Genomic DNA, 22,277 nt, shown 5'->3' with positions numbered 1-22,277 from the left:
CATAGATGTGTATGAGCAGTGTGAGGTCTTACGTTCACAAGTTTGTTCTGACAGACAGGGTAGCCACACAGCTTGACTATAGATCTCTCGTCCACGACGTCTCTGTAGTTTCCTGGAGTAATAGCCTTTGCCTGGAATGATAAATAGTGACCCATTAGGCAGACGGGCAGCCGTTGTGGCAATTTTGCACTACATTACACACACTGCTCCAGATGCGTCTGTGCCACAGCTGTAGTGCAGGTCTGTTGGCCGCAGCTGGTAAACCTGACCTCCCCTCTGTGCTGATGTACCGAATCTGTGATGCACTCTCCGAGAGCGAAGGTCAGCCTAAACAGAGGCCAACAGACGGGGTCCGGAAGCCCCGGCGGCCACAGGCGAGCGACTCTCATCTTTTCATCTGGTCCGCTTCGGGAATCGGCCTCCCGCCACCTCGGATCTGAGCGCCATCACGCTCCCCACTCCCCCTCCCCCCGCCCCTCGCCCCTCGCCCCTCGCGCCCGGAGCAGCGTGGGGCGGGAACGTGGAGGCGGCCCCCTGCTCCAACCCCACGCTCCTCGCGTCGCCTGTGCGCTGCGAGCCCGGGCCCCAGGGGGAGCCGAGGGCAGAGCGAGGCAGCGCGCGGCCCCCCGGGAGGACACCCACGCAGCCCAGCAGGAAGTCCTCTGTCACGCTGTCCTCCAGCAGCTCCTCCACCAGGCGCAGGGCCCTCTGCTCCAGCTGCAGCTTCCTCCTCACGGCCTCCTTCAGGGCCTCCTTCCTGCGCGGGGTCAAAGGAAGGGGCTGTAAACCGAGGCCCAGGCTGGCTCAGGTACGACCGCTTCATCGCAAGGTATGGAGGGTGGGAAACAGTGTGAAACACGGTGCGGTGTAAACGAAATGGTTCTATTTCTGAGCCACCGAGTGCGGCTTTCATGTAGCAATGGTTATATCTGGAAATGAACGAAACAGACGAAATAACTTCACACTGAACCGGGAGCCCGTGGAAGAACAATGGACATAAGACTGAGGGAAAGGAAGTAGGAGCCCCTTGAGGTACTGACTGTCAGAATGGGTCCCATTTCCGCTCAGTTTAAGTTTTCGGGTTTTTCACGTTGCTGTCATGTCCCAACACTGCACAAGCCCCGCAGTCCAGTACCTTTTAGCAGCTTCCAAGGCTGTCTGCGCCTTGACCGCTGTCCGACCTGCAAAACACACGCATTGGGTCACTGCTAACGGGCCGGCCAAGCGCTCACACCTCCGCGGACGCGCCCTGCTGAGCACGGCCACGTGTTCCTGTCAATAATCAGGGAACAGAAGACCGTTCATTGTACGCGTCACGTCCGGATCAGCTGTGAAGGGCGTGCTGTGCGCCCGCGGGCTTTCGCGGAGGAGCTGCAACGCTGCCTTTTAGGTTGAACTCCAAGGCTCAGTTCAAAGGTCGCTACGAGGGGTAACACGTGTAAGAAACAAGACCTCTAGCACAATTCACGCACCCAGGAATGTGCTCTGCTTCGGTGTTTCGACAGTGGTCTACAGAAAAACGAAAACCTTATTTATACCTTCGGCTTCAGACAGTGAGACGGCGCACTCTGTGCTCCAGAAGGGGGTGTACTGGGCGGGGCAGTATTTCAACCCGTCCCTCTTAATCACTGAGCTCCCAGTGCCTGATGTGGCAGAGGTGAACAGCACAGGGGAGGGAGGGGGGGAATAAAACTCTGCATTAAGCCGACTAACCTTTCTTTCCAGGTCCCGCTGACCTGCCGGCTGCTCCCCGACACTCTTCCATGCTTGTTGTTCTTCCGCTTCACCTTTGACCCGTGACGTAGGGCGCTACGGCTCGCGGACAGGGCCAGCGCCGGCGCGCGCACTTCCTAAATACACGCGCCGCTCCTGTCTGTCTGTAAGTACAGCGCCTTGCACAGAGCAACACCGTGTCTCTGCTCTCTGTCTGCTACACGATGGGTAATAATAGCTGGTAGTCAAATTAGATCATCAGTCACGCATGTGTCCGGGAAAGACAGAGGTCTGTCGTTTTGATACAGTTGCCCTGCCATGACAGCGCTTCTTTGTTTTGGTCTTTCGCGCAGCATCATGAAAATGTGGCGACATGCATTCATGATATTTTTATCGTCCAGGATAATTAGGCGCAAATAAATCGTTCAGCTGTTTTTAGCCCATAGCCACGTGGTTGGCAGACTTTCGCAGACTTTGACGTGCATTCCAGACGCGAACTACGATCATCATGCTTTTCCACTTAAGGAGAGCTTGCTAAATATTCAGTCGTTGTGAGTTGTGTGAAGTGACTTGTTGTCTGTAACTGTTTGCAAATAATTGCTCTTTTCTAGATGTTTCTGGGGACACCGGGGACAGCTATTAGTCCATCTTTAGGACAGGCAGTGCTGCTCCGTGCTCGGTAAATCCTATTAATCCGCACACAATAGAAGGCAACACAGTAAGAGGTTTAAGACCTCTCTGCTGACCTTGTCGGTACCGGCTTTGCTTTCTGTAGACAGATTACCTGGGAATCGCCCGCAAGAGTAAAGAAACTTTTAACAAATATCAGGGAAAAAGAAAGACGGCGCTGATTAAAATGTGGTGTCTTGTACTTCTTTTATCAAACTATCGGAAGGAATAGGATAGGAAACTCTCCTCAGTTCAGAGGTCAAGACAGCTAACGTGCGTTGGCATGATTTGGCTTAAAACGTGTGACTGGGATCCACTAGGGGCAGTGCTGTGGGAATACGGGTATGGTGGGGTTAGTCGACTCTCGGTGACCCCGCGACCCCTGTGACCTCCCAGGTGCAGTTGTTGGGGGACACGTCCCCCCAGAGATTGCTGCTGAACCTCAGATATAGGGCTGTGCTGCTTGTACCCTGTTATAAACGCACAATTACATAAATCCACATCAGGGTGTCCAAGATCACTGGCGGTTATCATTTTACAAATGTCTGATGTTTACATTTCAATTTCAGTTCACACAAAGACACGGTTCGAGTTGGGAGGTATTTCAGGCACCTGTGACTGTTCAGCATGTACGTCCAATCCCCCTCAAATGACACGCCTGTCCACATTTCAGGACAGCTGGCATGCGTTGACCAAATGTGGCTTAAAGTTTGCGTTGAGCTCTGTGGTCACGGGTTCGAACCCGAGTTTCAAATGTCTCTTTTTAAACCCTGTAGGTGCTGGCACTGAGGGGGGCACCTGGACCTCAAGACGCTGAAGATGGCCTTAGAGCAGCTATATGACATGTTGCAGAGATGTGTAAGTACCGGCAATGAAGCGGTTCAGTAGTAATAGCTTTCACTGCTGAAAATAACTTTTTAAAAACTTTTCCCAGCCGTTTGCTTCAGTACCTGCTATTGATAAGATTCACTCAATAATTCCACCAAAGGAAACCTCTCAGAACTCTTAATTTCAAGATTTGGGATGACTCTTCTATGTCTGCGTAAGTCGATGTGCTGCTAATTTGGTGCTCCTCCAGCTTTACACCCTCCCTGCCTGCTCCCTGTCTGCAGCAGGTGCTGGCTGACGACAGCTTCAAGCCGGAAGACTACGAGCAGTTCCAGAGCGCGGGCCGGGCCTGTCTGGAGCGAGGGGGCGCGGCACAAGTGCTGGAGGTCGTGCAGGATGAGAAAAACAAGGTCCGCCTGCACATGCCGAGCTGAATGGTGCACGTTACGCCCAACTCCCGAGCAATACCGAAACAGAGCTCTGACAGCACTGGGAGCAAGGCTTTCAAGATGTCCCCACCAAAATAGTTTGAAGGGGAGGAAAGCACATGGCTGCTCGGTACTTGTAGTGTCCCCTGAAGATTTCGGGTTCTAACAGAAAGGCATAAGAGCGCAGCACCTAGGCTTTGCTGCAGGGTTTAAGAACTGTTCCATGTGCCCGGCAGTGAGAGCCACAGCCTGCGCCATGGCTGTTACACCCTGCTGTTGATCCTGAGGTGCCAGCGGAGAGCTGCAGGAGAGTGTCTGATTTCTCGCTCCACTGGTGTCCTTCAAGGGTGCTCCAGTGTTAAACGGTTTTCTTGTATTTAAACTGCCTGGTGTTCTAATACTGGCTGTCTGCCTTTCACAAAGGAGCAGATGCTTTTAAAAGGCACATTTTCAAAATCCAATTGCTTCAGAGCACAAATCAGAGGTCTCTTAAAACACCAGGGTGTAATGGTAAGTCACTTATAAAAATGAGAAACGTCACATATGGCAGTGGATTGATTTATATTGAACAAGCAAGATTTTTGGTTTTCTGGAAACATCTTGCACATCAGAGGAGAGAATTAAAACCTGTGCCGCTGCTGTAGCAGGTGGGCTTGCAGCTTGTGAAGGGGAAACAATAGCAGGGAGACGCTGGATTTCTTAGCAGGGCTGAGAGGGATTCGTTCCAGGCCCTCCCTGAGGCGCCCGGGAACGAGGTGCCGACACCTGCTGTCGTATGTTTGAACCGGTAAATGTGCAAGTTTGAAGTGCAGGGGACCCATTAAGGCCCAGACACTGCCGGTTCGGGCCTGTTTCCGGATGACTGTGACAGGCGCTCCACCAGGAAAAGCCTGGCCAACAAGGCCAAGCCCCCTGCAGCAGGGCAGCGAGAGACACGCAGCGTCTACAGGGGCAGGTCGGTCTCCGGTCAGGAGCCTTAAGAAAGGGCAATTTCGGATGGGGTGGGTACGTCATCAGAAATATTGGTGAATTAATGATTTGGGGAATTAAAAAAGGCGTCCGAGGCGGCGTGGCCCTGAAGAGAACTGTCCTCTTGCAGGCGATCGTGAGGAGCATGGGCTGGAACCTGCTGGGCCCGCTGGTGCAGGTCATCTTGCAGAAGGATGAGAAGAGCCTCCAGCACTGCCTGAGCATCTTCGCCCACCTGCTGGACGTGAGTGTGGCTGACATTAGACCTGCAGGAGCGAAACCTCCGCTCCGGAGCTTTATTCAGTCGCAGACCTCCCCCTTCCTCCCCTCATGTACAGTTGCAAATTGCAGGTATACAGTATGAGGAGGAGCCCGGGTGACACTCGGAAGAAGAGGCTAGTTTTTGTGCGGGTGATGTTGTTAATGTGTCGCCGGGGGCATCGGCAGCCAAGCTTAGATAGGAAATGCAAATGAGCAAGCGGTCAGCCCAGCCTGCCAGGAAATACGATTCAATAGGAAGTATGAATCAGGAAGATGAACAGTGGGTAATACAAACCACTCTTGCTTCCTGGGTTCGAACCCTGTGCTGGGGCTCCTCCTGCATGGGGTTTGCATCACCTCCCTGTGCCCACATGCTTTTTATCTGGATGGTGCCTTTTCCTCTCCCTTTCTAATAATGTTCAGATTAGGCTATGTGCTCTGTGATAGACTGGTGCCCCTCCCTGTTCCTGGATCCCAAGGTTGAATTCCTGGGGTGCTATCTGCGCCCCGTGTTTGCGTGGGTTTCCTCCAACAGACATGACTGGTAGGAAGATTTCTGGGGAAACGTGCCCGGGTGCGAGGTGTCTGTGTGTGCTCTGTGATGGCCTGATGTGATATGAAGGGGGACCAGCAGGGGAGGGGGGGGGGTGACCCCTGTGATGGACCGGTGTCCCATCCAGGATCGGGGACGGAGGCACATGCTCTTCAGTCTGCTTGACCCCACCGGAAGCCATGAGCTCTGGCTGGCCGCTGACCCTCGAGCTGGACCTCAGAGCTCGATCGGACAATCGGACGAGCGCCCTTCACTGGCTGAGCCCCTCACGAGCCCCCCTTTTCCTGTTGTAGGTTTGCAGCCCAAAAGAGCTTCTGGTGGGCTTGCTGGAGCAGGTAGAAGACGCAGATCCCGACAAGATAGCCGAGACCATCTCCCTTCTTCTGCCGCCCCTGCAGTCAGGTAAGCAGGCCAGGCGTGCCCCAGTCTCACCCCTTCGCCTCGCTGCTTTGCTCTTCTCCGCTTAAAACTCTGCAGCTTGTTCGGCTGCCGGTGCAAAGCCTTCTAGACAGTAGAAAGAAAATGACTAGCTGATTCGGGAGGGGAGGTTTAAATTGGCCAGGTTGAGCAAGTCTGAAGTGGTATTTATCCAGGACACTGGAATTTTGCATCCTCACTGCTAGAACATCACTCTGTCGATCTTATTATAATTTTTATATTTCTGCCTCTGATATGTATCTTTTCAGACTGGCCCAGATGAAAAAAGATGTCTCATTTGTAACCCCTCGTATGTTCTTAAACCTGTCCCTGGGTGTTTATCATTCAGTTCACCAGAAACGCCTGTGATCGGAAATGTTGCTGTTAACCTGACAGCAAAAAAGCATGGCAGCTTCGCAGGAAATACTTTGAGAGGGGTTCTACATGTGTTGAGTTGCGTGTATCTAGATTCAGATGTCCAGCCTGCGTCAACCTCTCACCTTGCAGCGTTCTGCTCTTGAGAAAGGGATTCAACTTCTCCGTCTGTCGTCTTGTACGCACCTTTTTGCGGTTTCTTTGCTTGGCTCGAGCGTTGGCGGACTAACCTCAACCCTGGAAGATCACAAGCTTGTAGAATTGAGCATTCGCTCAGGACGTTCATCGCTGTGACTTTCACGAGATGTTTGCTTCACACACGTTCCTGGAGCTGGGGTGTCAGGCTGTGGCTTTCCCCTTAAAGGGCAGCACTGCAGTGCGGGAGGGCTGATAAGCAGGGACCAGCCTGGTCTACAGAATGTCATAATACTGCACTGTCATTAGGATGCGTTACAACAGCCCTCAAAACTATTGCCATTAATGATGACTCTGGACTAACGTTTCACTTCACTAAACGCCCAGGCCTGTGAAACAGGGCGTGCTGTGGAGTAGCTACTTGGCAAAACACAGAGTCCCGTCAGTAGGCATGTCCACTGTACACCACACATTACAACCTGAGATTTTCACTGTGAGTATCGTCACCCTGAGACATTCATGGTCACAGTTTAGAAACAATTTCCTACAGAGCCCTTCTCTGCTCTGCTTCAGCTCTTTTCTTAATGCACGTCTAATTAATTGCCAGGTTAAATTAATTACATATTATTCCTACAGTATTCCTTATTGCAGTCATTGATGTGCCAAATGATAGGATATTTTTAAATGACTGCATGCAGAACAATATACAGCATTCTCCTATGTTTCTGAAATGTTTTACCTGTAATGCATAACCCCAAACACATCTTGTGCGTTGTTTAAAAACTGAGCTTCAGCATCCGCACTCGTTTCTTGTGGCCAAGCGGTGAAAATTCCTCTTCAGGCAATTTTAGGCCCGGGTGAGACGCGGCTCCCGCTGGCTGCGCTTGCGCCTGCCCGTGCGGAGAGCTCCCCCTGCTGTCCGTTAGTGGCACTGCACTGCTCTCCCCGCAGTCCTGCTGAAGCTGGGCGACAAGAAGGCCGCCTCGGTGGGCATGGCCCTGTCCACCATCCTGAACCAGCTGTCCCGGCTGCCCGTGCCGTACACCCGGGAGCAGGAGGAGGACGACGCCCACGGGCTCTGCCGCTGCTGCGCGGCGCTGCCGGGCTTCGTGGGGCCACTGGTGGAGGAGGCGAAGCAGACCCAGCCGGGGGGCCGGGGGGCCGAGCTCAGGACCGAGCTGCTCAAGTTGTGGGTGTCCCTCGCGCGCCGCCGGGCCGGGCGACTCACCAGCCGCACGCGCGGGAAGCATCGCCGGAAGGAACCAGTCAAGGTTTGTTCCCGGCGGGGAAGAGTAGAGAAGATAAGAAACGCAACGTTTCGGCCGCGGAGCCTTCTTCGGGACGTTGTGTTTCTCCTCTGCTCTTCCCCGCTGGGAATAAACCTTGACTGGTTCCTTGGCAGCCGGCGCCCGCTGACGCAGCTCCTGCTCGAAGAGCTAGCGGCGCAGAAGGCCGTGTGTACAGTAGGAAGTGCACCTGCGGTCCAGGGCAGTGCGTCAGCTGTGAAGAGAAAAGTAATACTTGACTTCAAGCTGTCTCCAGTTAAGGAAGCCACTATCTTAAATAACTAAGGAGACGATTTGAAAAGTAAAAGGCACAGCCTTTTCCAGGAGAAGTGTGAGTGGTGGAAACTTTGTTTTTGAACAATTTATTCATTTCGTTGGCTATACTTTGTTAAAGTGCTCCTGAAAATGCATCTGCTGCGGCAGTGTCTGTGAGCTGCAGTCGTGTCGATTGGGCTTTATCTAAATCCCTGTAGATACTACATTACAGTCTGGGATTGTTCTCTAACTTGGGATCAGCTGTTGGCAAACACAGCTTAAACGAAAGGAAGTCGTTAATGCCCTTTTTGATTTGGACCCAAGTAATATTTTGATGTATTTGTTTTTTAAAATATTTTCTTTAAATGAATCACTCCTGATAAAAATTAAAATAGCGTCAACGTTACCCACGGCTGTTCTTCTCCCATGAGGAAGACGTTAGCCCCCAGGGCCTGTCCAGATGTGCGCTCCAGCTGTCTGTGTCCACAGCTGTATGAAGAGCCTGAGAGAGCCCCTCCTGCAGGCCCAGCTCGGCGACGACCCGGACTCTCCTGCCGACTCTCCCCTGAGACGCTTCGCCTCCCAGATCCTGGTGAGGACCGGCCAGCAGGCCCGGAGCTCTTGGGAGCCCCCTCTCCTCCTCCTTCATTTTAATTACGGGGTCTTGTGGGATCCGGGTTTCCGTAAGGAAGGGTTGTTCGTGTTCCCCGCCTGCACCGCTCCAGACGTGCCTTCAGGAGGCTTTTCCCTGTACGCCAGGCCACGCTGCTGAGCCTGGGGGAGTCCCTGCCCCACCTGCTGTTTCACCACGTCCTGAAGAAGAAGGAAGAGACGGGATTCTTGGAGGAGGATGCCAGGTACTCCAGAGAGTCCCTGGCGTGCCTGGCCTACCTGCTCTTCGTGCAGCGCACCGCCATCGACCGCTTCCCCGCCGTCTTCAGGTGAGGGCCGCAGCCCCCCCGCGGGCGCCCGGGGCTTTGCCAAAAACGAGAATTTCAGTGGGTTCTCCCCAACCCGTGGTTGTTTGCTGGCCTTGGCATTTTTTCATCTTTGCTTATAGAAGGATCACGTGTCGCTGTTGTATCTGAAAGCTTGCTTTTTCTCCGGGGGGGTTTAAATGATTATAGATTTCTAGAAGCACAGGTTGAAAAGAGTCCCGAATCCTGTTTTTAAGAAGACTGAAGATCATTCGACAGAAACACTTACCTGTTGCCAGCTGTCACTGAACCAGTGTGTGCTAAGATGGCTGTTTTTCACCTTTCAGCCCTGTGTTTGTCCTGCGTTGCAATATGCAGTATGTTGACATCTTGCTGAGCAGGTAGGAGACGTTTTCTTCTGTTTTTTACAGAATACTGATTTAATTTAGACGCACCAAAGTATTGTAAAGCTTACGGCCGACAGGCACTGTGTGAGAGCCGGCGTACCAGAGCGGTGACGTCACCGCCCTTCCCTGTGATAGCAGGACTACAGCTACTGGGCTGTGGAGGGATCTCTCTTTGGCTCACCGGGCTGGGACCCTGCTGAGTGACACGGGAGTCCCGGGTTCGAGCCCCCGACGGTGCGGGGCCGACCTAATGCGGCAAGGGTGCCCGCCTGAACCCCGTTGCGTTACAGTATTCTTCACTGGAAACTGTCTTGTACATTAAAACTTGATGAATCGAGTTTTTAATTTGTAATTTGTGCTATTGATTGTATAGAAGGGAAATACTTGAATGCTTAGCCAGTCCAAATGCATCAACAAGTTGCTTCTCTGAGATTTGATTCGTTCTGCTAATTCCTTTCTTTTGCCATTTGTGATCATTTTTGAGGATTGAAAACCATATCCCATGTTTACCTTTGACAGGACAGAAGAGTCCCGGGTATCCAAGGGGCTGGTAAGTTGGAAAATCGTTAGGAAATCTGGATCCCGTCATTCATTAACTCTGCAGTAACGAGCTTTGCAAAACCCTCCTCCATCCTGGGCTACATTCGTCCTCAGGCCTGCAATTTGTTTTTGAAGTTAAAACACCTGGAGTCACCTCGGCCAAAGAGGCCTTTGTCCCGGAGTTTCAGTTCAGCGCTCGGCTTGAGGCTGTGGCTTCCTCTCCTCGGGGGAGATCTGTACGACTGCCGCATGCTGGAGTCTGTTTGATTTTTCATCTGTAGGACCTGTACGAGCAGAGCCTGGTGAGGACGGAAGACGGCAGTCTCCCGGTGGAGCTGTTGGAGTTGAGGGTGTTCCTCAGCGTGCCGCAGGTGTGTGTGTTTGTGTTTGTGTGCACGCGCACAGAGAACACCCCTCCTAGGGACCACATGGACAGAGCGCCAGGCTGAGCAATGGGCGACATGTCAGTCTCCCTCTGGACACCCTGTCTGAGCCCCAGACTGGTAATCACGCCTTAAAATAATGACTGGGAAAGCTGAAAATTCCACCTGAAGGAAACCTAATCCATACCCTTTATATAAGTGCGCCGGGAGGAGTTTTGTCTTGTACTAACTGCTTAGTTCCAGTCATCTTTTAGCAGACGCTCTCTCTCCTTTTAACAATTACATTACTTTTCACTGGCTTTAAGACCTGTACCGTTAGATCTACCAGGTTATTTCACACTGCTCTACACAAGCTCACAATTATAATCAACAGAACACTTTCACTGTCTCAGAACAATGTCTTTGAATAGATGTTTGTGCTGTAACGACTGCGTGTTATTTCAGAATCTGGTGAAAGTCATGACCTTATGCCCGATTCCACACTTGGTAAGTGGGCCCTTTTGATATAAGACAGGTCAATTGCACCCCAGTGTGTTCAGGCTCCCTGGTAGTGTTCAGTCTTTTCTCTTCTGTTTCAGAGAACAAAGGGGCTTGCGGTGTTTCAGCTCAGTATAGACAAACTCGACATGGAGGCGAAATACAAATTCTTCAGGTGAGGCTTTCTGCACCCTTGCGGTTGTAGCACCGAAAGCCAGCTAATTAACACTGACGCTGAAGTACGTAGCGTTTGCTCGGGTGTTTTTTTTTCTGTATTAAAAAGTATAACAGACAAACTGCTGCCCCTAAAGATCAGTGGTGTTTTGTGACGGTGACCTACATTCACTTGAATTCACAAAGGGTTGTGGGAGTGTGGAACTAGCTGTCCCTCCATGAGGCTGAAGCAGATGCCTCTGGTTTCCGTCAAGAAACCTCTGGATGAGATCCTGGGATCAGTTAGCTGTCCAGGGGGCTAGAAGGGCCAAATTGCCTCCTCTTGTTTGTAACCTTTCTTACGTTTTTATGTCCTGTTCAATTTACCAGAGGACTGCAGTGTTTTCAGTCAAGGACCTTAACAGTGGAGGGAGTATATCTGACATTTCGCTGTAAATCTTGGAAGAGATCTTTATACCATTACAGAAAAGTAATTGGGGGGGAAAGAACAGAACACAGGATGATACCTGGTAAATAAAAATATATGCGTTATGTTGTGAAAGTGAACAGAACATTTCTTGTCCTTAAGGTGCCTGCTGAAGACCAGTCACCATGCTGGAGTAGAAGGCTACATTATTAAGAACATTAAAAATCAGATTGACTTTGCTCTCAAGGTAGGACACAATTTGGGATCTGAACATCAAGAGCTTTTGCATACTGAAGAGATCCACATTGATCATAATTAAGAGCATGCTGTACTTATGCCTTTTGCTCTTAGTAATTGGGTCGGGCTTCTTCCTAACAAAGAATACAGCTGGAACTGTGCACAAGAGTTAAAACCTAAAATTGCAATACTGCTGCACATTGTGAGCTATTTTCTCCCATTTTAGAAAGTGAGGTCCAGAGCTTGAAATCAGTGCTTTCGGTTCACAAGTAGGGCAGAAAAGAATCTAATGCCAGTGAGTGTACAGGCTTAGACAGTAGCTCTCTGACCTACTCCCCTCTCTCAGCCAGGTAACGGCAGCGTGTGGTTCTCCGGAGCACAGCTGCTTCCTCTGCTGCGTTCAGTCCTGACGCTGCCCGAAGGACCAGAAACAGACCTGCTTCAGAACCTAGACAGGTAAGGCTTGCTGCCTGCTGCTGAATAATGCATGCTGTCATTAAGCGATGAGTCCTGCACAAAGCAATTAGACTGCTGCAGCCTGGCTTCCACCAGCCGGCTTGCGAGTGCGCACGGGTCTTTCAAAGGCTCGGTCACGCCAGAGTGATTTATTAAAGCCTTTGAAGTAGAGCAGATTCTGTAAGCAGGTGAGCAGTTCCAGATTTAATAGATCAATGTCTGCAGCATTTATTGTTTTTAAATAGAATTCTGTTGTGCTTCTATTTCAGCTGGGAATAACAATTTTATTTCCTTCCCTTACATTACAGACAGAAGTCATGTTCCATTACATGGGATCTAGTGCACACAGCTTAGTGAATAGTTTAGGAGGTATCCGGACTGCGCTGTAATTGGAGTAGCAGATTTCACATGATAAGGCCCTCATTTAGTCAGTTTAGCACACAAGACAGTTATTCAGGCTTAATGAAGACCTCTGGAGTGTACAGGGACAGATCTTGAGCCTATACTGTACGTCATGTTAAGATGTCATTAGCTAGGATATAAATAGAAAGGTTTGTATTCTTCATCTGCTCAATGAAATCAAGACTATAAACATACATTTTTAATATTAATTGTGCCAAATTATTATTGTAAATAATAATGTAAATGTAAATATGTAATAACAATAGTAATGTAAATGCAATAGTTTCCTTTATTTCAGTGAGAAGGATGACTTTTTGATGCTTTCTTTCTTCTAGAGTAATGGAGTCTCTGAATCTTCTGAGATATTTATTGATCAGAGATAAGGAGTGGGACAATCAGGCAAGTTCTTCTTTTTGCCATTTTACCAATAAAGATTGATTTTAAAGTTTGTTTTATTAGTGCCACCTGGAAACGCATAGGTTATTGTATTTCTTTAGTTATGTTTTAGTTATGTTTAAAACCTCCATATTTTATTTTAAAATATTTTATGCAGTATAACCAAGCTTTTCAACATTCATAACAGATGTCTGAAGTCAGAAATAAAACACAGCCTGAAATACCAATGAAAACACACATAATGGGCTGTCAGAACGAATACAAATGTGAGCTTTGCTTGATTTTCAGACTGGGATTTGGACAGAGCTCTACAAGATCGAAGAAAACTACCTCAAGCCTTTACGCACTGGGCTGAACATGTCCAAAGCTCACTATGAAGCTGAGCTTAAAAGCACAAAAGAGATCAAAAAGTTAAAAGGTCAGAATCTTTTTAATTACGCATATACTGATAACCATCCTTTTAGCTTTTGATTCTGTAGCAAGTTTATATTTGAGCCAGGCGTTGATTTTTTTGTTGGGCGGGTTGGTGCAGCTGGGAAAAGCGATGTTACTATACTCCCCTGAATAAAACCCTCTTTTGGAGGCATGCAAACTGTGAAAACAGAACAGAGTTCGAAAGGTGGACTCCTGCAAGGCAGAGCCTTTATGTCAATTTCACAAGCGTCAAACTGTGCTTCTTTATGAAATCAAAACAAACCCAGCCTACTGCATATTGAGACTTCTGGCTGCTCTTGTTCTACATGGTATCTTTTCCCTTTACAGGACAAAAAGAAAGTCGGCCTGTTTGCACGGTTACAGTAGGTAATGAAAAGTTGCCCAACATGACTCCCGAGATGCAGGTTCAGGTATGTTATTACCGGCGAAACATTTTAGAATTGTTTGTGTCAGTGTGACTGCCCCGGAGGAGGACAGGAGGACATGGAAAGACTGGAAATAGATTGCTTAAAGCCTGATACTGCTGAGCTTTGTCTTCAATAACTATAATGCATTTTGACATTTTAGGTTCTGCACTCGGCCTTGTTCACGTTTGATTTAATGGAGAGCGTCCTGACCAGAATCGAGGAGATCATCGAGGTGAAAGTAAAACCTTAGCCAGCAGGAAAACTGGGTCAGTCAGCACATTACTGGCACTGCCTCTGTGGTCAGCTTGTTTTAGCTTCACCCTCAAGAAGAGTTTTGTATAAATGAATGTTTCATACTGTTGGCCTTTATTGAAAGAGAAGCAAATTAAAAGAACAACTCTAACAGACTGTTGGTTAAATTAACTTTTAAGGGAATCTTGGCTTTTAAATGCTGCTTCTAAGCAGACTTTAGGTCACAATTTTCAAAACACGTTCTGAAAAAATTATTTCATACAGCATTATATTTTATGTAAAATGCTTTAGTCTTTATAACAAAACCTGTGTTCAAATTCTAGAAGCAAATCCTTTCTTGCTGTGTGACAATCAGAAATTAAAACTAGTCTTAACCTACTGCAGTAACACAATTCTTTTTGAAGAATTTGGTGCATATCCACCTGTGCCGCTTTACAGAGGGAATGTCTTTTACAACGGGAATTTTCGTCACACAGTTACGGAACACAGCCCGTAAGGAGGAACACCTAGAGAGCTTCATTCTTTCCCAAACTGCAGCGTGGAGAGCACGTCCCACACAGGGCTCCTCTCGATGATCTGAGCCCGTGCCAATGCCATCCGATCCCGCACACTGTCCACGTGAGGCTTACTTGTCGCCTGGAAGACAACTGCATTGAAGGCCTCAGACAGAACCGGACACATAGAACTGCTAATACAAACGCAGCTAATACAAATCCACATGCATCATCTGTCATTTCTAGAATACACCGTTTTCAACAAGAGTCTGTGTTTGCAAATACCTTGTAGTGATAATATTAAATATTAAATATTTTTACTCGTCATTAGATAACTGTATGTTAAGCTTCTTTAAATAAAAGCATTTGTAAGTGGCTCAGTCCAATGAAAACAGTGTGGCTGGGACATCAGACAATTCCTGTCTCTTTTAACAGATTAAATTAAAAATATAATTCTCAAGTATTAATATTCACAGCTGAGCACAGCTAAGACTGTATCTGCTCCAGTAATTGTATATTTCTATAAAGAGATGTTATTTTTATGAATCTACAACTGAAGGAACAACTTCTGGATACATTGCTCTGCTTGCTAATTCGCAATCTCATTTGTATCAGTAAACCCGAAGTCAAGGGAAGGTGTAAGATGAGCATTTTCTCACCTTTGCGATAGTAAGCATGCTCTTCACCATCTCTGCAACGTTGTGCACAGGTATGATGCGAAGTTTGCTGCCCAGGAAACTAAATAAAATACAAGGAGTTTCTTGGGGACTTGGCACTATGTTTCATGCTAAATAACAGACAATATAATCCTTTTTTTAAAAAAAAAGTTGATATTCTGTTTTAGAATTACAAAATACTGTGCCGGCTCTTTGCCACTTTGAAATACAGGAATGTGGATGAACCACATTCCTGCATTTTAATTATTCCACTTTTAATGGAAAAGAAGCTTACAGTATTATTAGCTTATTTAGTTTGACCGTTAGGAAATCCAGGAGGCATTAGATTCCTGTGCACTGTAAACCTCCAGAGATCTTCAAAAGCACAGGCTGCATGAGGAACCCAGCTTGTGGCTCTCCCTGGCACCTTTCATACGGCAGGGTCACTCACCTCTGCTGAATGCGGAACAGGATCTCCTGCTCCCTTTGTGCATGCAGTGACGACGAGAAGAGCAGGAAGCTGTTTCGGTGAACCTGTATGAACTTCCCTATCTTCTCAAAAAGCCTCGATACTCCCGGGCTGTCTGCGCACTCCTGTGTGTCCACGATCATGAAAGCAATACCTGTGTTAATAAAGATGAATGAAAATCAGTCTCATGAGACTGCTACACCAAACAAACAAAAAAAACCTTCATCATGCTTTCAATAAAGTTCAAAGACTCAGATTTCCTAAGCTCTTATTCTGGAAACTGATGAAGCCTCTTAATGACTGTAGGCCAACAGTAAAGCTCCTTAATATCTTTTGAAACGGCAGGCTAAGTATTAAAATATTATGGAATTTCTGAAACGGGTTATAACATTGTCTTTAAAGTTTTTTCAAGGGTAAACTTAACAGCCTGTCAAAAACTGTCCATTTGGTGACTTTGTAAGAGACATTGCAAATGTGTCCTTCGTGTGGCTTTGTGTTCACATGGTTTTGGCACGGGGATCTATTACGTTTGCAAATTCTGATCGCTCGTCTTCTGGCCGAGTCTAATGCGGACTGGTGCACTCGTCAGAGCGAATACGCCGAGCCCGCCGTGTCACAAACGCGCTCATTAACCCCCACAGCAGTGGAACCGGAAAGCTGAGACAACGCAGACGAGTGATGCATGAAGCTGCCTCTCCTATGCGACAGCTGTGCGGCAGGGCGAGCTTGCTTCTGCAACGTGATACGAAGGCTTTAATCACTTCCCTGAAGTGAACCCGAAACCCACCGATTACTGAATTTACCCCCCGGGACCAGAGAGAGAGGATCCTACAGACGGCTCAGACGACAGACCGGGTCCCTCAGACTCAGTGCGCACCTCTCCCGTGGCTGCCTGGTGCTCCCTGGAACCAAACCGAGCTGAACTGGACCGCTCGGAGGTACTGGACAGGAGGCTGGACCAGTTCGTCCAGCCCGCCTCGGTAGGACCCCCCCCCCCCCCACACACACACACACAAAACCTGTACTTCAGATCCTCGTTGGTCAATTTCTACCTGAGAGGGGAAAAATATAAGTGCCCTCCTCCACAGAGTCTGAATATCGAACCCGGTGCTGCTGGGCAGACAGCGCAAGGGCAGTTTCATGGCTCTGAAACAAAAGAGAGAAATTCATTTTCTGATGGCAATTATTTGAAGGTTAGCCACACTTCAGCTACAGAGGAATACACTATTTACTGTCCATCACTGGTTCATGCTGGACTTCCCCCCATTGTAAATAAAGTCTACAGCAGACTGTAATGTTAATAAGGGCGCAGGGGGAAAGGCCGTGGTCTGTATTTGCCGGGGTGAGGAGGCCAGGAGTCCAGCTGACAGCAGGGTCTCTGTTCAACCCCTGTGCCATGAACCCCAGGGGGGGGGGTCCCCAGTCACCCCAAACCGGCTTAGGGAAAATATTTAAAAAGAGGCTATATCGTCCGGAGGCGGCAGCGAGGTCCGCGGCGGGCGGGCAGGGTGGATATTTCTGGGCCGGAGGAGGCGCCCCGCTGCGGCACCGGTGTCCGGAACCTGAGGCGGTACCAGCCGGCCGGGCCCCGGTACCTGCAGGGAGGCGCTGGCGATGACCGTCGTCCGCCAAACGGTACCCGCCATGCTGGGAAAAGGGGGCGGAGTCGGGGCTCAGTCCCCCCCCCCCCCCCCCCCCGCTTCCTCTCCGGAAGCCAAAGCCGCGCGCTCGCCGGCTCGGGGGTAGGGGCCAGCTCGCGCAGGGAGCACGAGCCCGTAGACACGTGGATTTTTTTTTCGTGCGTGCGTGTCGCAAGGATGTATTTTCCAAATTCGCAAAACCGTGAACTCACCCGTCTCATGTCCCTACTTCATCGAAATTATAGTCGCTGCGTTTTATAAAGCCTTTCAACTTTTACTCACTATCCTCATACTAAATACACCTGTTTGTACTTCGTTCTATAAATGACACAAACCCGTACTCAACTGTTCTACAGTGTATTTGTAATTTTTAAAGCCATAAAGGTTTTAAAAAAAACCGAGCAGTACGTTAGGTAATTCGATGTAAAGTGATATAGTGTATATATGCTTAAATCAAATCATCTTAGTAAAACGCATTTGTATGTGACGCGTTGTCACATATCCAAGATCTTTCATCTTTGAAAACTGCACTGTTGCAGTCCGTCATTTACCAGAAACAAGTTAAATATCTCCTAATACCTGAGAATGCTTAAATGTAAGAACGACTCTCCGTTGTGCACAGTTATTACCAACACAACGAAAAGCTTTTAATCATTTAAACGCTTTACAACGCTTTTTTTTTTTGGATGTATAAATATCTGCTCTTCGGTGACTGATTTGCACTTTCCAAGCAATAAACCATTCCCGTTTGATGTTTCCCCAACAGCGGTGAGCTACTGACTGCGTCGCCTAAGAAAATGCTGTTTTTTTAAAATGCTATAAATGCTATCTTGCTATTGACACGGTTGTGAACACAAAGCCACGAAACGAAATTTTGCGCAGGGCAAAATGACTCACAGTCCACCCGTGGACATCACTACCGGAAGGGATGTCACGCCGAATTAGTCAGCAGAGCAGAAAAGACTCCCGGCCCAACAGTGTGATTAATTGGCCTTCTAATGTTACTTATTTCTGCCAATTTGACTTTTACAAACTTAAGAGCCGTTATTGACACCCCGGGACAGGCGAGAAGTAACCGCGCAGGGTCCTCTCGGTTATTGACAACGAGCCGCGGGGTTATTTACATGGGATCGTTATTGAACTGAATAATAACCGCCTGTTAACGGACAGTTGGGCAACAGAGGAGGGAATTTCCTTTTCTTGCACAAGAAATAAAAAACACATTTGGGAAAACCAGGTATCAAAGCCTAGGGGGTGATGTATATATACATAAACGGCAACAAAGAATGAGAACCCGTGTCTTGTGCTTGTTACACCTCCCTGTGATAATAAATAAAAGCCTACAATGTCCTCCACACAAGGTTCACCAAGTTCTTTCCACTTATTTGTACCGGAGCCTAGAGCAGGTAGGTTATCTCAGCCCCCTACCCAAAACCTCCATCTTTAGGATAGCAGGCCAGCGAGTATGGCAGGCCATCCCTTAATGGAGCCCTCCTACTGACCAGACACATCGACCACTATCGACGCGTCTCCTCGACCGCAAACCCGGCAAAAAGCTTAGAAAGATAACGTACCTATTTGTAAAAGTCTCAAGCAAATGTCAGCTACAACCATCATATTGTCTTGTTCTGGAAAGCAGAAAATAAAATAAACAGAATGACTTGTGCATTAACATTGAAAGAATGGCACAGCGGTTCCCAGCCCTGGGCCTGTGTCTCCTGTACTCATTGATGATGATTCAATAATCTGCTTGCTTGTTTAGACTTTCATTTTTGTTTTCTGGGTCAGTCCTGAGTGCCCTAGGAACTAGGAACTTGTGCCCTAGTTCTAGGATACTATTCCCAAAAACATGAAAACTCCGAACTTTATGTAGCATCTTCTCAATTGTGTTACTCTTATTTCTGACTAGGCAGCTCTTATTAGCTATTCGTGTGATGAACACGGGTACAAATGACACACCGTGACACTGTCAGTGGGAGCGACACTGCATCAGACGCACCCACAGTGGGAGGGACACTGTCAGACACACCCACAGAGGGAGTGACAGTGACAGGCATACTCACACTGGGAGTGATGTTATTGGACACACCCACACTGTGGGAGTAACACTGTTGGACACACCCACACTGGGAGTGACACTCTCAGACACACCCACAGAGGGAGTGGCATTATTGGACACACCCACAGAGGGAGTGGCATTATTGGACACACTCACACTGGGAGTGACACTCTCAGACACACCCACAGAGGGAGTGACATTACTGGACACACCCATACTGGGAGTGACAAGCTCAGACACACCCACAGAGGGAGTGGCATTACTGGACACACCCACACTGGGAGTGACACTCTCAGACACACCCACAGTGAGTTTTTTTTCTTTCTGCAAAGGTCCAGTTGGTAACACTTCAGGCAGCACACCTGATTGAAGGCACTTCTGAAACTGGTTCAGGGTTGATACAGATTACACATTCACTCTAGCCTTTTAAGAGCTAAGAAGTTACAAATCTGCTGCCAACTTCCAAATTAGTCTGTTAGTAAATTAACTATGAAACATGCTAAGGGGGCCCTTGTTGTTTGTACCTGTTCTTAAAGCTCAAACAGTCCTGTAGCAGAGAAGCACAGCAAATTTATCTGTGATTTCTTTTAAATATACTGTTCTATAAATTTATTTTTAAAGTGATGTTAAAGACGTCCCAATAGTCACATGCTCAGCGAAGACATGCTGCACATTCCTCAAAGCTAATTTTGTCTTGCTTTCCCGCAGATCAACCCTGTGATCAGTTACAAAGACAAAATGAAGAGACAAACTAGATACAATATCTGGAAAAAAACAAACAAGTGTTAAGTAGAGAAGTGTGTTCGTTACAGTGCTTCAACCCTGTTCAAATGCTCTAGTACAAAATCTTACCTTTCCATTCATCTTCCGCAGTGGTGCATGGAGTCATGCTTCCTTTTCTTAACCAGATTTATGAGCACAAAAATGGGCACAGTGATTTGTACCTTCAGACATCAAGGCTGTACTGAAGAACACAGAGGAATGTGACGGAAAACGGAAAAGCTGAATCACCGATGTTAGCGCTGAGTGCTCACAGAAGTGCTATACAAGTGGCAGATAAGCTCAGTGTGACCTTATTCTGTCATCCTCTGCAGCACAGACACGGGACCTCAGAGCAGAGCACAAACACAACCCGGACGAAGTTCTGCAGAGCATCGCTAAGGACCACAGATTTTTATTTTTTTTTTATCTCAAACACAACACATAAGTGTGAGCCGACAACAAAAACGGCAGTTTCCAGCAGACGACGGTCATGAAGGCTGCTCGATGATGAGTCTTTTCTATGGAGGCTGAAGCGACACCTAGTAAACATCTACCAAGTAAACAAAAGAAACAAAGACATGCTACACGGCTCTAACTTGTTTAATAAGTCTATACAACAGTTTGTCAGGACCTTTGACGGTACCTAATAAAATCGGTTATACGAAATGTAACTGCTGCTGTAGAATCCACAGGTGAGGTACCTCAAACGCAATGCAAACAGGAGCTTGCTTGCTTGCGTGGGTCTTCCAAGGTAGTAGAAAAAGAGCACAGCTCGAGACGCTCTCGCCCGGAGGCCCGTCAGTGGTGCGTCTCCAGCTCGACGATGGTCCACTCGCCCGGAGGCGAGGCTGCGTCCTCCGGGGAGAAGCTGGTGACGGTGATGCTGGTGGCGGAGTCGTCCAGAGGGGACATGAGCTCGGCCCACCGCTTGACCGAGTCCCTGTCCAGCGGCAGCCTGGCCGGGGTCTTCAGACAGTCGCGCGACAGCGACAGCGCCAGCGTCTGGCTGATGAGGTACTGGGCGAGGTTCAGGTCCTCGGGCACCGAGTTTATGACGCCCCAGCTGGACTCCTGGTCGGAGAGCAGCTGTCTCAGGAGCGTCCAGTCCCTCTCTGCAAACCCGCTGCTTTCATCCTCCTCCTGCTCCTCTTCCTCGGGCTCCGCGAGGCACCTGTCCGCATCCAAGCTCTGCTCAAAGGCTGGCCCAGTGTCCATCTCGTAAATGGGAGAGAGGGATTTGGAAGGCCGGCGATCATAAGTGCAGGTTTGATCCAATCTGTCACAATCATCTAAAAATAATTGACAATACTATACAATGTAAAAAAAATCAATCTAGCCTTCTGGTTGTTTGTTTTTTTACAGAGTTCAGTGACAGATCTTTAGGTTTACCTTAAAGGCAACTGTATCCTCCCGTTTAAATGTTTTGGGGTGATTCAGATTTTAAACACTATGTTTAGGCAAGAATCCTAAACTAAATATTGTTCTAATTCTGTGAAATTTCATCATGTCAGTAAGCCAGCATCTCCCAGCTCTGCCTGGAGACCATGTGCAGCACTAGAGAGAGAGCCGTGTCTCCATGTGCAGCACTAGAGAGAGAGCCGTGTCTCCATGTGCAGCACTAGAGAGAGCTGCATCTCAAGTGGGTTTGCAGGACAATGCAGGCTTGAAGTACACCAGGACACAGCTGCCGTTAAGGCAATGAGCAACAGGACATTTCTTCTGAATGTGTCTCTTTTGTCACTCTTATTAGCTCAAGACGGCAAGACGACACGATACAGTTGTCCTAGTACAAGAGATGTGCAGAGCAACATGTTTTTGCTTGTTCAGGCATGAATGACTTTTGTTTTTCTACAGAAAGTCTAGCATAACTTGTATACACGTTAATCAAACCATGGGGGATTGCAAGCAGTTCAGTTAACAATTCTGTTTCTTTTGGGGTTTTTTAAAACACATGCCCATAAATCATAGTACTGTACATTTTCAATAGCTTTCTGCAGCACAGAAAAGAGCGCAGTAGAGAGGTGCATCTTTTCCAATTTGGGCAAGACCATACACCAGTACTGCATATATTCGGGGTTATTATGTTACTCGAATGCTTAATAAACTGGGAAAGGATTGAGGTTCATGCTGGCTCACAACCCCCTGACAGAACGCACTTTGCAAATGCAAAATGACTGAGCTGGAAACGAGTGAAATTAGCAGACTACTGCCGCTGAGAAAAGCTGTATCATACGAGCATGACGGAAAGAGAGACATTACAGAACCACAAAGTATCTACCTGAGAAACACAACCCATACACAAACACAACTACAAGCATTTCAAAAGTATAATACAGCAATCTACAGGAGTTGTTCTGGTGACCCAGAACTACTGAAGTTATCGGAAATAAACACCACAGCCTATCAAAAAGAAATCATA

At 48.1% G+C, this 22,277-nt stretch overlaps 4 protein-coding genes across 13 annotated transcripts in view; 1 reads left to right on the top strand and 3 right to left on the bottom strand.

Annotated features, from left to right (window-relative positions):
- Positions 1–1,795, bottom strand: part of rpap2 (RNA polymerase II associated protein 2) — a 30,212-nt gene extending 28,417 nt beyond the window's left edge. For all 6 annotated transcript variants that reach the window (XR_015925148.1, XR_015925150.1, XR_015925149.1 and 3 more), the window contains exons 1-4: positions 1,714–1,795; positions 1,136–1,181; positions 643–757; positions 33–131 (exon numbers count right to left, since the gene is read on the bottom strand). Coding sequence is in view for 1 of the 6 variants with exons in the window: in XM_088597726.1 (XP_088453852.1) it covers positions 33–131; positions 643–757; positions 1,136–1,181; positions 1,714–1,765 (312 nt within the window). In the remaining 5 variants the exon portion in view is untranslated. The remainder of the gene's footprint in view (positions 1–32; positions 132–642; positions 758–1,135; positions 1,182–1,713) is intronic.
- Positions 1,748–14,648, top strand: glmna (glomulin, FKBP associated protein a). Of its 4 annotated transcripts, XM_088597731.1 has the most exons (20): positions 1,748–1,879; positions 3,159–3,240; positions 3,495–3,620; positions 4,738–4,851; positions 5,715–5,823; positions 7,300–7,537; positions 8,379–8,481; positions 8,649–8,830; positions 9,154–9,207; positions 9,733–9,763; positions 10,035–10,124; positions 10,581–10,622; positions 10,715–10,788; positions 11,356–11,440; positions 11,777–11,886; positions 12,624–12,687; positions 12,973–13,102; positions 13,447–13,529; positions 13,687–13,792; positions 14,255–14,648. In XM_088597731.1, exons 2-19 carry the CDS (start codon positions 3,202–3,204, stop codon positions 13,774–13,776), a joined length of 1,764 nt encoding a protein of 587 aa, XP_088453857.1. In that variant the 5' UTR covers positions 1,748–1,879; positions 3,159–3,201; the 3' UTR covers positions 13,777–13,792; positions 14,255–14,648. The 4 variants fall into 4 exon arrangements, with proteins under 4 accessions (XP_088453857.1, XP_088453853.1, XP_088453855.1 ...); XM_088597727.1 differs by having other exon boundaries at positions 13,687–14,648; XM_088597729.1 differs by lacking the exon at positions 1,748–1,879 and adding an exon at positions 1,881–1,941 and having other exon boundaries at positions 13,687–14,648.
- On the bottom strand, positions 13,870–17,160 carry c11h1orf146 (chromosome 11 C1orf146 homolog). 2 transcript variants are annotated; one of them, XM_088597732.1, is made up of 5 exons: positions 16,993–17,160; positions 16,450–16,543; positions 15,380–15,551; positions 14,932–15,010; positions 13,870–14,425 (listed from the first exon to the last, which is right to left on the bottom strand). In XM_088597732.1, the coding sequence occupies exons 1-5, from the start codon at positions 17,041–17,043 to the stop codon at positions 14,285–14,287; spliced, it is 537 nt and encodes a 178-aa protein (XP_088453858.1). In that variant the 5' UTR covers positions 17,044–17,160; the 3' UTR covers positions 13,870–14,284. The 2 variants fall into 2 exon arrangements, with proteins under 2 accessions (XP_088453858.1, XP_088453859.1); XM_088597733.1 differs by having other exon boundaries at positions 13,870–14,414; positions 16,993–17,159.
- Positions 17,161–20,238: 3,078 nt separating this feature from the next.
- btbd8 (BTB domain containing 8) overlaps positions 20,239–22,277 on the bottom strand; it is a 32,998-nt gene continuing 30,959 nt past the window's right edge. The window contains exon 19 of the mRNA XM_088597725.1: positions 20,239–21,147. Coding sequence (XP_088453851.1) covers positions 20,657–21,147 — 491 coding nt within the window. The 3' untranslated portion in view covers positions 20,239–20,656. The remainder of the gene's footprint in view (positions 21,148–22,277) is intronic.

Source organism: Lepisosteus platostomus, chromosome 11, assembly GCF_059453375.1.
Source record: "Lepisosteus platostomus isolate fLepPlt1 chromosome 11, fLepPlt1.hap1, whole genome shotgun sequence".
Lineage (NCBI taxonomy): Eukaryota > Metazoa > Chordata > Actinopteri > Semionotiformes > Lepisosteidae > Lepisosteus > Lepisosteus platostomus.
Note: the sequence above shows the minus strand (reverse complement) of the source record. Positions and strands in the feature narration are given on the sequence as shown.